Genomic DNA, 15432 nt, shown 5'->3' with positions numbered 1-15432 from the left:
TCCTAGCTGTGCTTTTAATCCAGTATTGATTGACTACCATCCAGTAAATAGTTAAGTAATATTATGGCAAATCTCAAGGAAAATTAAAATGCTTTAATAGAAAGAACCAGTTGATTATGGGAAGAAATAATGCATTTGACTTTATATACCATGTTATTTGTGTTAATGAGATTTGTTTATACTCTAGCACAACTACATTTCTATCAAAGTTAGCTGGTGATAGAATTTAAATCAACTTTTAAAAAAATGTTTAAAAATAAACACAGAGCTTATTGATCAGGAATTCTTTACTTCATAAAACAAGTATTACTAAGTGCCTATTAGGCATAGCCATTCCTCAGTGTACTTTGGGTATATTTGTGAACAAAAGAGATAAATCTGCCCAGGCTTCATGGAACTCTTACATTCCAGGGGGAAGGAATAGACATTGCTTCTAATAATTAACCCAATAACTTATACTGTATAAAAGATGTCTAAGAATCCCTTATTGTGAAATTAAGTTTAATTTTTTTTTAAGTTTAAATTTTCTAATACCAATGGCCTAGTCCTTTATGGACATAATGCCTATCACTTAACTAGATCTCCCTGGTGAGATTCAAAGGTATACCTCTTACAACTAACAGAAATTAAGTTTGAGAATATGAACCACATCTCTCTACAAATAACTGTATTTCACATTTTCTCTTGAACTGGTGTCCCATGAGGCCTGTGCTCTCACTCAGACCCTTCAATGTCCTATTCTTCCATTCACATGGAATACATCTCCCTGTCTCTGAAAGCCATGCACACAATATGCTGGCCAAGCACTACACTAAGTGCTAGAGATACAAAGTTGCTTAAGACACAATCTTTATACTCTTAAAGAGTTAATCATAGAGTAATAGGAGGAAGAGGTAAAAGGATGCTCAAGGTTTATGAGTGTGTAACTGAAGTATGCAAAGCATGCTGGGTGCACCCAGAGGAGAGGATGATTACCTTTGCCTGGAGAAGGCTGCTGTGGATGGATGGATAAATGTGTGAAGTCAGAGAGGTCCAGCAACTAATATGGGCCAGGAAGCATATGAGCAGTCAGAGAGGAAGTGACCCTAAGAAGCTAAATCCTGGAACAGAGGAGGTTGTGTCTGCGCAGACACCATCACTGGAAGCTATGCCTCTCACGAGAAGAAACGGAATGCAAAAGTAGAGGTGGCTTATGAGCAAACAAGTTAAAGTACTGGTTAAACACTGAGAATAGTGACTGGACCTCAAGGCACTGGTTAAAGAGAAAGCATCTTGGGGGAAAAAAAAGGCAGAAAGACCAAGCATCTCCCAAAGGCAAAGAGACCAACAGCACTAATAGAACACAGACCCAAATCACACCTGCATTCTCCAGGCAGACCTCTCCATTGAACATGCTGCCAACTCGTCACCCAAGGTTAACAGCAGACCCTTCCATTCATATGCCAGTCTCAATTCAGCAATGTTCCCATACCAAGCAACAGGAGAAGTACCACTGTGTGTGCCTTCTACAAATGCACAAGCTGGATAAGATAAAGTGAGCACCCCCCCACCATGTTGAATACCCATGAAATGCAGGTCTCAGAATTCATTTGGACCCTATTTTTAACCACAGTCACTATCCTCTGGCACTAGAATATCAATAGTAAGAAGACGCTATGCCATGGAATTGTCCTGTGCATAATATATATATAGCATACGGCAGCATGATCATCTATCTCCCTAGTTAATCTTGGAACTCCTCAAGGACAGGGACTAGCTAATAGTAGGCACTCAATTAAGGGCTGACAAACAAATAAATGAATTAACCCACCAATTTTTCCCAGAGTTCTAACCTAGTATCACGGATAGAAAATATGCCAATTGCTGCTATTTTTCATTCTAAATGATGGCAGCACAAAGGCTAACCAACTAGCTTTTTGTAAGCATGACATCCATGACCCTACATATAGACACACAAAGTCAAATACCAGAATCAGAGGAAAGCAATTTTTAAATTAAGATTTTTAAATTAACAATTTTCCAGACTCAGAAATTTGCTGAGTCAATGTCATAGCGTCAACTTAGAATCCCACCCTGCCCCCAAAACATGTACATGCCAGCTTTAAAAGAAGAAACACCATAAACCAAAATATTCTGAAAAAACAAACACCTTTCTGCAAAACTTCAAGAACTTGTCTTAAACCCTCATCTCCTCTAAATGACTATATAAATAAGCAGTGCCCAGCCATTTACATCAGACTGTAATACTCCAGGCAGGTCATCCTTGGGCTGAGCTACTGAGGCAAGTTTGAGAGCAGCTGCACACATTTAATCTCAGAGCATCTGGGTCGTATACCTCCTTCCTGTGGTCTTTCCAGCAGTTGCCCTCTGGTGCCTGAATTATAGACGTGAAGCTTGGTGACGGACAGAGGTGACTTTACTGATTATTAATAACAATAACTGCATTTGTGTAGAGAAATGCAAACATAGCAGTCCAGATGGACAGTTACTGAGCAAAGGCACTTCAAAAGTCAGCCCTCTCTTTCTCTTATGGCATGAGTGAGTGAGTTTGTGTGTTTGTGGGGCTGGGGCGGGAGGTCTTTTCTTGGTGAGAAGAAGAAAGTGCAAAAACTAATGTACCAGAGAACCACTCTTTCTGGAATTCATAGAGTCTGGCCTTTTATCCCTGGCGCAAGCCTAAGACTGGGGACCCGGGTTTTGTCAGGGGCGCCTCCCCACTGTCCTGTCCTGGGCTGCTCCACACGAGCAGAGAGAGACAGGAGGCAGGCCCCTCTGACACCTACTTAACCAAGGCAGATGGAGAGGGGAGTGTGTGGGATGCCTTTACTTCCCCCTTAGGAGGCGCCCAGCAGGAGCCCACAGAGCCAGGAGCTCCAAAATCGGATTTCCACACATCCTCCCACCCCAGAACATACCTTGCCCCTCTGGCAGGAGGAAACAGAGCATTAAGCAAGTGTGGCTCTGCTGTATGAAGGGGTTTTAGAGGACCTAAAGAAGCCTTCTTCCAGGATTCTGTACTTTTTCCAAACCTCCAGAGAAGGAGCCAAGTTGGGAAACAGTTACTCCCTCAGTGACCCAAAGAGGGCAAGGGTATTACTTTGAGGAGGATGCAATCAGTGTCTGCAAGACGTCCTGAGCTACAGACACATACTTTATTAATAATCTTACATACACAAAATGTCCAAGGGAAAGCCTAACAGGCTAATTTCTGACAGCTCCAGATAACAGCAGGAGGAACTGAAGCCACGCTGACCCCCCAGCTTCCACATACGCCACAGAAGCAAAGATCCCTTTCCCACCCAAGGGATGTGATGCAAATAAATAAAGACAATTATCTGCAGAACTTAAAGTGCAAGAACAACATTGTGAAGTCCTTCTCCCCAAGTGCAGTGACTTGTGGGAAACAGATAGAAAAATAAAAAGGACAGCTGGGAAATTTAATTACAGAGGAATGAGGCAAAGGCTGACACTGTTTCACAGAACTAGCCAATAGCCAAAGCCACTCTCCCTTACCTTAAGATACAGAAGCAGCTCTTCGCTCCTGAAGATAAGCGGCAGAACCCAAATCTCTGTTTGCTGTCAATGTCAGTGAGCACGAATGTGAAGTTCTGGCCAACTTGGCTAACTGTAAGGCTGCAGCAAAGAGAGAACAAAGGGAAAAATGAATGTGCAATAAGTTTCTTGATAAAGTATCTAATCATGACAAGTCATTGAACCTGTAACATTTCCTTTCTCAGTGGAACTCTTTATAAATGAACTCAAAATTACACACTTCAAGAGAACATATGGGGTGGGGGGGTGGGGAGCGGCAGGGGAGGAGGAGGAAGAGGAGGAAAAAGGAAGAAGAGGAAGAAGAAGAGGAAGAAGGAGAAGAATGTCAGCCAGTAGCCCCTTCTAGCGACCATCTTAATACCAAAGTAGCTACCAAACCTTCCACTTAACTGAGTTCAGGCAAGTAGGCCTGTTAATCATCTCATAAAATCCTAAAAGGTGCATCCTATTAACCTCATTTTATAGATAGTGACCACCTCATCACCTGATTGGAGCTACCAAACCTTCCACTTACTGAGTTTAGGCAGGTAGCCCTGTTAATCATCCCACCAAATCCTGAAAGGAGCATTCAATTAACCTCATTTTATAGATGAGAAAATAGCCTAGAGCAGCACTGCCTAAGGTGCCAGCTGGTAAACTGCAAAAAGCTGTGTTTTAAACCCAGGCCTTTATGATGCCAAAGCCTATTCTGCCAGCTTGCTGCTAACGACGCTCACCTGACCATTCCTCTAGTTGGGAAAACAGTAATGGTGACGGAATTTAAATGTCCACTATGTGCCAGTCACCAAGTTAGACTTGATATATAGCACCTCATTTACTTCTCTATCAACCCTGGAATTTAGACGATGCTCCCATTTTACAGAAAAGGAAACAGCACGACTAAACAGGTAGGTAACTGAGTCATGTTCACAGAGCTTCTAAGGGGAGGAGCTGGAATTCAAGAGGGCAAGGTTACCTACTATGTTCCTACATTCCTGTATCTTTCAGAATTTAAGTTTATGAGGAACATGTATTTTATAGGACAGAAATATCAAATGTCTAAACAATGTGAGGTGCTAAGAAATGGAAACAGGTTTTAAAGAAAGAGTAAAGAAAAAAACCTACCACATCAACACAAAAATCAACAAACCACACCTAAAAATAACATAAAATAGGAAATACGTTTCAAAAGATTAAAAGGCATATTACTAATGAGATTAATCTAGAAACAATTTTTGCAGTTGCAAAATGTTTTAAAGACCACTTTTTTTTTGAAGATTTTATTTATATATTCGAGAGAGAGAGAGAGAAAGAGAGAGAGAGAGAGAGAGAGAGAGAGAGAGAGAGAGAGAGAGAGAGAGAGAGAGAGAAGCAGGCTCCATGCAGGGACCCCGACGTGGAACTCCATCCCCGGTCTCCAGGATCAGACCCTAGGCTGAAGGCGGCGCTAAACCACTGAGCCACCTGGGCTGCTTGAATATTTAAGTTTTTAAAAAGGAATCCAAGCTAAGTGGTAAACTGACTTTAGAAGGTGGCCTTTAGGGCAGCCTGGGTGGCTCAGTGGTTTAGCGCCGCCTTCAGCCCAGATCCTGGAGACCCGGGATCGAGTCCCACATCAGGCTCCCTGTGTGGAGCCTGCTTCTCCCTCTGCCTGTGTCTCTACCCACCCCCTTCTGTCTCTCATGAATATATAAATAAAATCTTAAAAAAAAAAAAACTTAAATATTCCAAATCCTAATACATAAATTTATGCTAACATAGTATTTTAGAATTTGACACTGAATTATCCAAAGGAACTCATTAACTTATATCGTATTTTACATACATTGTATTTTACAAAATATACTCAAATTGACAAAATATTCAAATCAATGTTCTCACCTGTAATTTATAAGTTGTTGGCAGAAATGAAAAATCATTTACAAGGCCTGTTCCAAAGGCAGACTTATTGAGTCTCTGGATAAGAATTTTTCAAATATGAATAGCCTTCCTTTCTAAAACTCCCTCATACAAAACACATAAACAAATGAAAATTAAAGAGACTTTCAAGATATCCCAGTACAAAAAGGTCAATGGGCCCTACCTAGTCGTGTTTAAGAAAACAATTCCATCCCCTAGAGAGTGGTTAGAGAGTACAAGAAAATAATCCAGAAAGAAAAGAAAGTGCCCCACTCTCCTTTTTTAACTAGGAAGGTGAGCGAAAACAAGGTGGCAATTTAAAAGCAGTGTGGTAATAAAACAGGTGTAAGTAATGCTATCCCTCCATCTTACACAAGCCAGAAGAAGGAACACATTTCTATAAAAGTTATAGAGCTGTCCAGGGGACACCAAACTCTACCTTCTTATGGCTGTTATGTTTTATCAATAAAGCTTGGATACTGTGTTACTATGGTGATTTAATACTATGTTTTAAAGGGGGATTATATGATTAATTTTAACAAGGTTGAGAACCGAAGATGTGTGAGAAACAGGATTCTAGTTCACATAATTAAAGTGATTGGGGAAAAAAAAGTGGGCCTCACTGGGGGAGGAGAAAAACTTGAATTCTTAAAAAATTTAAAGCAACAGGTCACAATGATTCTAAGTTACAAATAAGGTCATGCTTTTGTGAAATACTATTATGTGATCATACAGAATATGACGGTTCATTACTTTAACTCAGAGTGTGATTTCCATTCAAGAACGTTTAAAATCAAACATCCTAGAAAGAAAGGGTATTGATAGGACTGAGTGAAAAGAAAACACCCAGGATCTCTAGGAAAAGGACACAGAATGAACACAACTCAGTTTGTGAATTGAGTGTCATTAATTTCCCTATTATCTTTTCACTACCGTTAAAAAATGCTGAAAATGCTTTTAGCGACATCCTAGGCTCAAAGATTCGTTACTCTTCTTGGTTCAAATCCCAACTCAATCATTTGTTAACTGGGCCTTCATTTACCAAGTTACTTAACCTCTAAGCACCTCAGTTTCTTACCCTGGAATAACAATGAGAAACTCCCACCCAACTCAAAGGAGGTTTTGGGAATAAGTGAGATAAGCATTTACTATAAATGCCAGTCCATACTAAAAACAATTAATAAAGAGATGCAAGCTGTTACCATCCAGAGGAAAATAAAAATTCATATTAAAATCATGCATTTGCTCAGAATCTTCCTGACTGCCTCTTTTTTGTAATCCTTATGAGTGGAGAATGGAAGTTTGCCTTTCTCTCTTCTCTGTTGCATCTTTTCAGTAAAGGACAGTCCTCTGGGTGACCAAGTGAGCTGCTCATGCTCACAGTAAAGTGAACAAGATTCTTTTTTGGGAGGGGAGGGTGGATTACAGCTTAGGAGCGGGCACTCCATTGGTTCACCGTTTTAATTCCTAATAGGGTGAAGTACAAGCCATTTAAACAAACAAACAAGGCCTCAAATCATCAAACTCTAAAATCTTTTCTCCTCAGACAATTTCCAATCAACTAAAAGTCAGGCAAGGGTGCTCAGAAGTGAACTTGAAAGCTTTCTGAATGAACCTTGGAGGAATTGGCCGTGCTCTAGGACAGTGTTCACACTTTCTCCATAAAAATGATTTTGGGGAAAGGTCTACTTTGTAAAAGGCTGCAGGTTTCGTGTTTACCTCCAGTATCAGAATCCCTAACTTTTTAACAGGAATCAGAGATTTCATAAAGATTAAAACTGGAAGGAACTGTAGAAAGCATCTGGCTGTAAGATGGGGAAACTGAATGAAGCCCAGGCGGGGTTATTGTTGGTGGTGGTTTTGGTTTTTTTGTTTTGTTTTGTTTTTTCAAAATAGCAGGACTAAAACAAAATTCCAAGCCCAATTCTGGTTCAAAGTCCTCTCCATTCTACACTAAACACAAGGAAACCTTTCCCTCACCTGCAGTTTACAATTCTGTTAAAGGAACTCAAGTATGTGAGGAATCCAGATAGTTGTCTTGTCAAACAGAATACTTCCCACTAAGCCAGAGAAACCAAATGTATTTCCAGAAATTTGCCCAAGAGAGCAGGGCCCAGACCACCGTGGGCTGTGCTTCCCAGGCTTAGATGAATATTCAAACCAAACTTTAACATTCATGCTGACTTTTAAATGCCTGTGAGCCATTCAAGGCTCCTCCAGCAGCATTTTGCTTAATCTCGAAGCTATTTACAGACTGAGTGTATAAATGGCATGTAGCAGGTCAACGGACAGTGTGATCCCAATCTTCCAGGAAGAGATGGGATTTTCCATATCAGCCTTTTAGTTTAGTTGTCCATCTTGTAAACTGAGCAACTACTGCATGGAGATTCCCAGCTAGCTGGACAGGAATAATCAGCAAGTGTACCACAAAGCAACATGTAGCTGTATGTACCAGTGTTTCATGAAACCAAAGGAAGAGCAAAGATAGAAGCAAACGGAAGAGAAGGCAAGGCCCTACTCAGATAGCGAGGTTAGAGACAGCATCTCAAAGGTGACACTGATCCCGACCCTGAAGGATGAGTTGGAACAACCCTTTCAGAAGCAGGGGACTGGGTATTTCAGGCAGAGGAAAGAGCTGGGCAGATTCTCAGGCTGGAAAGAGCAAGGCATCTTCAAGGAACTCAAAGCACACCAGCTCAGCTAAACACAGGAGCTAAAGGGAAAGGGCATGATATGAAGTTTTGAAATAAGGCAAGAGCCAGATTATACAGACAGCCTCACAGGTCATGGTAAAGATTGAGGATTTTTTTTTTGTAAAGGTGACAGGAAGCCACTGAATGGCTTTCATGAAAAAGAACTGTCTAAAGTACAATGGTAATTGTTATGTGGGAGAAGTTTGGGAGAAGGAAGAAGGAGAAGCAGAGAAAGTCATCAGGAGGCTACTGTACAAGTCCCAGTGAGACTGTATGGAGGCCTAACTCACGAACGGAGAGTGAAAATGGATCTGGGTGGACAGTCCCAAGTTACAGCTGGCTGGTATAACTGACAGGCATGCAGATGTACTGAGAATAAAAAAAGACAGCAAGTTGCCATTTTATGAGAGAGAAGACAATGTGGCGGGAGATCTAAGAGTTCCATTCGGGATACGTTAAGTCTGAGAAACCTTAAAATAGAAATGTCAAGATGTTTGAACATACTACTTAGTAAATCACGGGAAAAAGTTTGCGTTGGAGCTTTATATAAATTGAAGTCATCTACATACAGATGTATTTAATGCCCAAGTAAAGAACAAGATCACTTAGGGAGAGCATTCAGAGAAACTAAAGAGGATCCAGAATGAGGTTACAGAAGCATCAATTTAGAGAATCCATGGAGAAAAGACCATCAAAGAAAACACAGAGAACGAGCGGGAGGGAATGGTCAACTGTAGCCATGAATCAAGATGAGAGACAAACAATGCCTATTGCACTGAGCAATATCAAAGTTACCAATGACCTTGATAAGAAAAGCTCTGGTTGAATGACAGAAGCTGAAGACAGAGTGAAGAGGGCTGAGGGAAAAACTTACGTTAAAAGTGTGTAGCTAACGCTCCAAAGAAGAGACAGTGAGGCAGTCATTGAATGGGAATGAAGAGGATCAAGAAATACCAGAACTGGTTTTCATGCTGTTGGAAATGATTCAACAAAGGCAGAGAGATTCAAGATGCAGGAGAGAGAAGAAACAGTCAGGTCTTTAGATTCAAATCCCAGATATGCTACTCATTAGCTGCGTGAGCACAGGTAAGTTATGGTACCTCTCTGAGCCTCACCCACAAAATGCAAATAATACTTTGCAAATTGGCTTTGAGAATTACAAATAATATATAGCAAGTAGCATATAATGGATACAAGGCAAAAATTACTGTTATGAAATTATAAAATTCGAGAGATGTCATCCTCAATTTAGTATAGCTTACTGACAAGTATTTGTTGGGCTTTACTGCAGGGCACCCCTGAGAGTTGCTTTTCCTTCCCTTCTATGCATACAGAACATCAGGCAGGAATCAAGCTTTATCAAACTACCACATCTCAACCTTAAGTTACATGAGCCTCAAAGCTTCCTTCCATAAACCTTTCATCTGCCTAAGACTCAAGTTTCTTACATTCCAAGCTCAAAGAGCCAAGTGAAAAGAATGACATTGACCCAAAGTGTCTGGGGACCAAGAGTGGGTCACACACTGCCAGACACAGGGTGACACCTATCTGGCTCAAGAAACTCACCAGATAATTCTGAGAGATCACTTCACTCTCTCGTCTACATGAGCCTGACAGCAAAAATGAATCCTAACTGGGAAACCAAAAAGTAGCAAAAAAACAGAAGGAACAGCAGAGATCTAATGCAATCCCCTCATTTTACCCATGAAGAAACTAAGGCCCTTACAAGAGAGACATCACTTTCCTCACAGCACAGAGCAAGTCAATGGTAGAACAAAAACTGAAATCGAGGTCCTCCGGGTTGCTACCCTCAATGCTCTGTCCACTAAGGCCCAATTGCTACATGGTTAATCAAGTGCTGTAGAAAATGATCATATCATTTTCTAAGGGCGCATCTTAACCCATGGGACCAAACAAAGGGACCAAACTAAGGATGAAATACACAAGAATGAAAGTGGCCCAAAGGAATTCAATTTTGCAAAGCAGAACAGGATGAACATATAGACGTAGAACAAGAGCAAAGTCTGGGCAGCCAGACTAACACACCAATCACACACATGAATTTCATTTTCTGTGTAGGTTTCTTCTTATCAGAATTTGCTACTTTCCTACAAGAAATATAAGTTGCTTTTGAAAGAAAATTTGGAAGTTTTTTTGGTTACTTTAGTTATGACGGATCAACGGAGGCTGTATAATAAAGTAGAAAAAGGAAGGTAGAAATGGAAGTCAGATAAATGGAGGTTTCAAAAGCAGCTCTACCACCTACTAGGAGCGGGGTCTTGGGCAAGTTACTGGACCCCTCTGAGCCCGTTTTCCCCATATATGGCATTATAGTAATGGTTAGCTTGTGAATGTAAACTTCTAGTGCAGGAGGAGAATACAACACAATGCCTGGCACATAACAGAGACATAATAAAACAGTAACTAGCAGGTGAATCACATCAACATCTATGGTTACATCCTTAATCACTAAACTATGCCTTCCTTTGACCCTTAAAAGACGATGTCATTTCATTTTGTGCTCGTGTCATTTGTGCGTATTGGGATATAGGATGATTTACAGGGCAACTGAATGGTAGTAGACTTGCTGGGTTCCAAAAAAGATAAGCACAAACCTGGAAGGAAGAGCTTTTCCATCCTCCAGTGAGTCTCTTGTGTGTTCTGACTAAAGCAAGTTGCCAGCTACCAAGTGTAAGCAAGTAACACCACAGTACAAAATGGTATACAAATCTTTTTCTTCCCCCCCTTTTTTAAGAAACTGCTCTCATCAGTAAGAATAAGTTTTTGAGAGTGATAACAGGTATCTCAGCACTGTCATTTCAAGCCTCCTCTCCACCAAGAGCCTCAAGGACCACATAATGTAGAAATAACTCTGCACTGGGAATAAGAGTGTTTCTTTCCCAGCTCTGTTATTACTTAGCTGTGATCATAAGCAAATCACTTCACCTCTACAAATTTTGGTTTCCCTTCTGTAAAATGGGACATTTGGAATCACACGAATTTCATCTTATTTCCAGACATTCCCAAGTCCTCCTCTAGCCAGAGCCCAAGCTATCACAGTACACGTCACCCTCTCCCCAGCAGGCTCCATCTGCTCTGGCTGAATAATCTCTAGGCTCACTCATGGTTTCTCCTCTGCTTTGCTCTTCAGCACATATGGGGTGTTAGGCTCTCCCTTCCACTTACCCGCTTCTTACGGTCCCTGCAGACTCAACACAAGTCTTCCCCACTGTGAGAAGTTTTCTGTGACCACCTCAGTCTTCCCTAACCTCACTATCCTTTTGGAGAGATACTGTTTAATGTGTATTTATAATACTTCCTGAACTAGACTGAGAAACACATGGAGGGCAGAACTCCAAGTCTAATACCATTTCCATATCACCCAACATAATGCTACACATTTGGAACCTTCCTTTGCTCTTTTGTAAAAGAGATACCACCATCATCTATCTTTCAGAGCTGCAGGGAAGAACAAATGAAGTACTGATGTGAAAATGTCCAGCACACTGACTAAAATCAATTAGGAACTCAAATACAAATTTCCTTCCTTTCTGCTCTATTTGGTCACGGAACTTTCCCCAACATGTTCTACTGAAAAATGTATTCATTTGAGAGACGGATGTTTATGTTGTGCTAGCAGCCTAAGGGACCTAGGGCAAATTCTAATTTCTCTGCAGCTTAGATTTTTTTTTCAAATGAAGATAATAATACCTGTTCTCATCTCTTAGGATAGGAGGATAAAATAAGGTGATACATGAGAAAGTACTTTCTTTTGAAGAGCTACTGGCATTATTATTTTTCATAAGTCCTAGTTTCAGAAAGAAAAATCTTAAAACAACACAAGAGACAGTAAGATGTCAATGTTAACAGGTGATTTGATGATGACTGTGAAAATCCCACTCTTGATATAGACTAGAAATGTCAGAAAGTTGTATTACTGTTCCTTGGGGTAGAAAAGCACAGATACTGAAAAGATTAGGAAGCTTTCTTTTCTGAACATAATCACCTAGGGCATTACTCATCTCTCATGCTGACATATTTTTTAAGGCAAACAGTATCAAAAATACATCTGGGGGGGGCTTTGTGGGCCCCAGAATCTGGGCATAGCCATTTGACAGTGCTAACTGCAAAGTAACAAACAAACAAACAAAAAGGTAACATTAAAACCTTTGTGTTTATTATAAATAAACCTTTGTGTTTATCGTAAGTTTGTTATCTCTTCTACATGAAAGTATGCAAAGGTTAGAAGTGGGGAAAGAGAAGAGAAAAAATGTAGTCCCCAAATAAAGTGGAATTTTTTGTATCAAAAGTTATCAGCACCTGTAGGGTGTGGAATATAACAAAATGTAAGAAAGAATCATTGTATAAGGCAAGGATTAAGATAGATCCATACAGGTACATTTCTGTCCCAAATCATTTTGTGAAAAAAATATGAGAAACATAATTAAGGGAGGGTGATCTAGAGAGAAGCATCTTAAAAGAAAAGTATTTGTCTAACAACAATAAAAAGGCAGGGGCGCCTGGGTGGCTCAGTGGTTGACCGTCTGCCTTTGGCTCAGGGAGTCATCCTGGGATCCTGGAATGGAGTCCGACATTGGGCTCCACACAGGAAGCCTGCTTCTCCCTCTGCCTATGTCTCTGCCTCTGTGTGTCTCTCATGAATAAATAAAATCTTTAAAAAACCAAAAACAATAAAAAGGCATCAGGACATCGGTGACAAAGATTTTAAAACTATTTAAGGACTCTGCCTTTTCCATTTAAGAATGTAATCACTCAAACAGGTAGGTAAATAGAGCAGTGTGGTTGGTGAGAGAAGAAGAGAAAGGTGTGTGTGTTGGGGTGGATTTAATCTCATTGTGCATTTCTTTCAATATTAGTTTACAAAGTTAATTAAGGAATACCCATCCAAAATAGATTACCACTCTTACCAAAAGTCATGTAAAAATGTATTCTCTTATTTTTCTTTGTTAGATATCTAACTGCATTTTAAAAACATTTCAGCTTTATTAATTTATATAAATATGCCCTTGCCATAATTTGTAATACATTTTATAAGCGACTGGAGGAAATTTCATGCATCACTAATTCATACATATAAATATGAAGTTTGCATTAAATGTCTCTAAACAAAACCCTACTTCCTTGCTATTTTTAGAAGGAATAGGATAAAGAAGACTCTCATTACAAAGACTGACCCTCTTAAAATTAAGGCTATTCTGTTTTGAGCATCAACCCACTAACTACTGAAACAACCCTGGCACTAGGATTTTAAAAAGCCCAAGTCTGGAAATACTACAATGGCTGATTGGCTTAAAAATAACGAACCAGGGAAAACAGTGATTATAAAATGGCTGGCAACATTCCAGTGCTGCTTTTTAATACTCTTTTTGCTTTTTAGTACTCTTTTAGACTCCTTTGGCTACCAATTCTCATCTCACACCATTTTTAGGTTTCTGCCAAACAAAGCAGGACACCACTCCTACAAAGAGTAGAAAAGACCAAGCAGCACACTACCCACGTGTACTCTAAACCACTAAAATCCTTCAGGTCTGCCTAGTTTGGGTACATGAAAATACAAGACAGAGTCTTTCTAAAGATAGGCCATTTTATAGCTTTCTTAGAACATATTATGGCAGTTATTACTTATGATATTTCCTAAAAATCGGTGTCACTAAAAGTGGACTTTTAAAGACATAATGTAGCACAGTTCATAGTTCAATTCTCTAAGAGAAAATTAAAAAAGAATAAACTATCAAGTGGACAAATGGCTGCAAAAATCATGCTTAGACTGTAATGAAGCACATAGTAGACATTTCTTGAAAACAAGATTAAGAGAACTGTTGTGACATCTTATTAATATTGTTAGTAAATGATAGTTTTATAGTTTACAGTTCTCTTTTAGAAAGAAAAAAGGGGGACGCCTGGGTGGTTCAGCAGTTGAGCGTCTGCCTTTGGCCCAGGGCGTGATCCTGGAGACCTGGGATTGAGTTCCACATCAGGCTCCCTGCATAGAGCCTGCTTCTCCCTCTGCCTATATCTCTGCCTCTCTCTCTCTGTGTCTCTCATGAATAAACAAAATCAGAAAGAAAGAAAGAAAGAAAGAAAGAAAGAAAGAAAGAAAGAAAGAAAGAAAGAAAGAAAGAAAGAAAGAAGAAAGAAAGAAAGAAAGAAAGAAAGAAAGAAAGAAAGAAAGAAAGAAAAAAGAGAGAAAAAAGCTCTTCCACAATTGCTACCATTAACCAATGGCTTTTTTTTTTTTTTTTTTAACCACCAGACTATTTTAACTATCTTGGAACTCTTACACTGATACTTCTCCAAGAGCTTACCATAATGTGAAATCTAAGGAAATGTTCAGATAATTTTGTATTTTTGTCTAGAATATAGAGAAAATGCTTTGTTCCCCAGAGATACCATTCTTAGCCACCTATAATGCAAGACTTATTTAGCAACATGCCTTTTAAATAGCTGAACACCTTTAAACAAGATAGGCCTGTGCTAATTTAAATTTTACATTGAATCAAAGAAAAATGAAGTCCATATAATACTCATAAGGCCATGGAATAATGCAACATTACTTAAGTTAAATATGTTCGTATTTAAATAAAAATGAAATAGCATTGAATACCAACCATTCTTAATCATGGTTCAAGTCTGATAACCAAAATCAAAAATTTAACGTCACATGAAATACACCTCAAAGAGTAACCAATGCAAAGCTCTAAGCTTTAAACTTTTTGATAATGTTAATAAAATCTCCAGGAAAGGAGAATACAGCAACTCTCCTTCAAACATAGACATTTTAAATCTTGGTAACAGACGGAATGTTAAGAATGGTATGGTTTTTATTTTCCATAGCAGGCTTATTGACACTTTGTTTTCTAGTAAAGTTTGAAAATCTGACACTACCTGTCCACATAGAAGGGGAAACAAAACTTGGTCAAAGTCTGTAGAACTTCCTGTGGAGAGAAAGAGAGATAATTTATACATCTAATGGGACCAATAAATCTAGCATTAACCACGGCACACAATCTAGCAACTTTACCCTAAAGAAAGAGGAGACAGATGAAGAAATATGGGCTTTATCAATTACATGGGAGGAGTACAGGCAGTCAATCATGAGAAATAATAAACATGATCAAACTTCATTAAAAATGAAAAATTAATCAAGAATCACACATGGGCAAACAGCAGGAGCCACGCAGGGAAGCTCTGAAGGGAGGGAGGCGGTTGGGTTGCTGAGTGTTAACACCCCTCTAGGGACCATCTCCAGCCTGACCATATGGATCAGAGTGAATAACACCGAGCCACA

General features: G+C 39.6%; 1 protein-coding gene across 6 annotated transcripts in view; it reads right to left on the bottom strand.

The window, feature by feature from the left end:
- Positions 1-15432, bottom strand: part of DENND1A (DENN domain containing 1A) — a 506616-nt gene that overhangs the window by 341844 nt on the left and 149340 nt on the right. For all 6 annotated transcript variants that reach the window (XM_055337788.1, XM_055337761.1, XM_055337769.1 and 3 more), the window contains 2 exons: positions 15030-15079; positions 3514-3633 (listed from right to left, as the gene is read on the bottom strand). In XM_055337788.1, the coding sequence (XP_055193763.1) occupies positions 3514-3633; positions 15030-15079 (170 nt within the window). The remainder of the gene's footprint in view (positions 1-3513; positions 3634-15029; positions 15080-15432) is intronic.

Source organism: Nyctereutes procyonoides, unplaced genomic scaffold (assembly GCF_905146905.1).
Source record: "Nyctereutes procyonoides isolate TBG_1078 unplaced genomic scaffold, NYPRO_anot_genome, whole genome shotgun sequence".
Lineage (NCBI taxonomy): Eukaryota > Metazoa > Chordata > Mammalia > Carnivora > Canidae > Nyctereutes > Nyctereutes procyonoides.
Note: the sequence above shows the minus strand (reverse complement) of the source record. Positions and strands in the feature narration are given on the sequence as shown.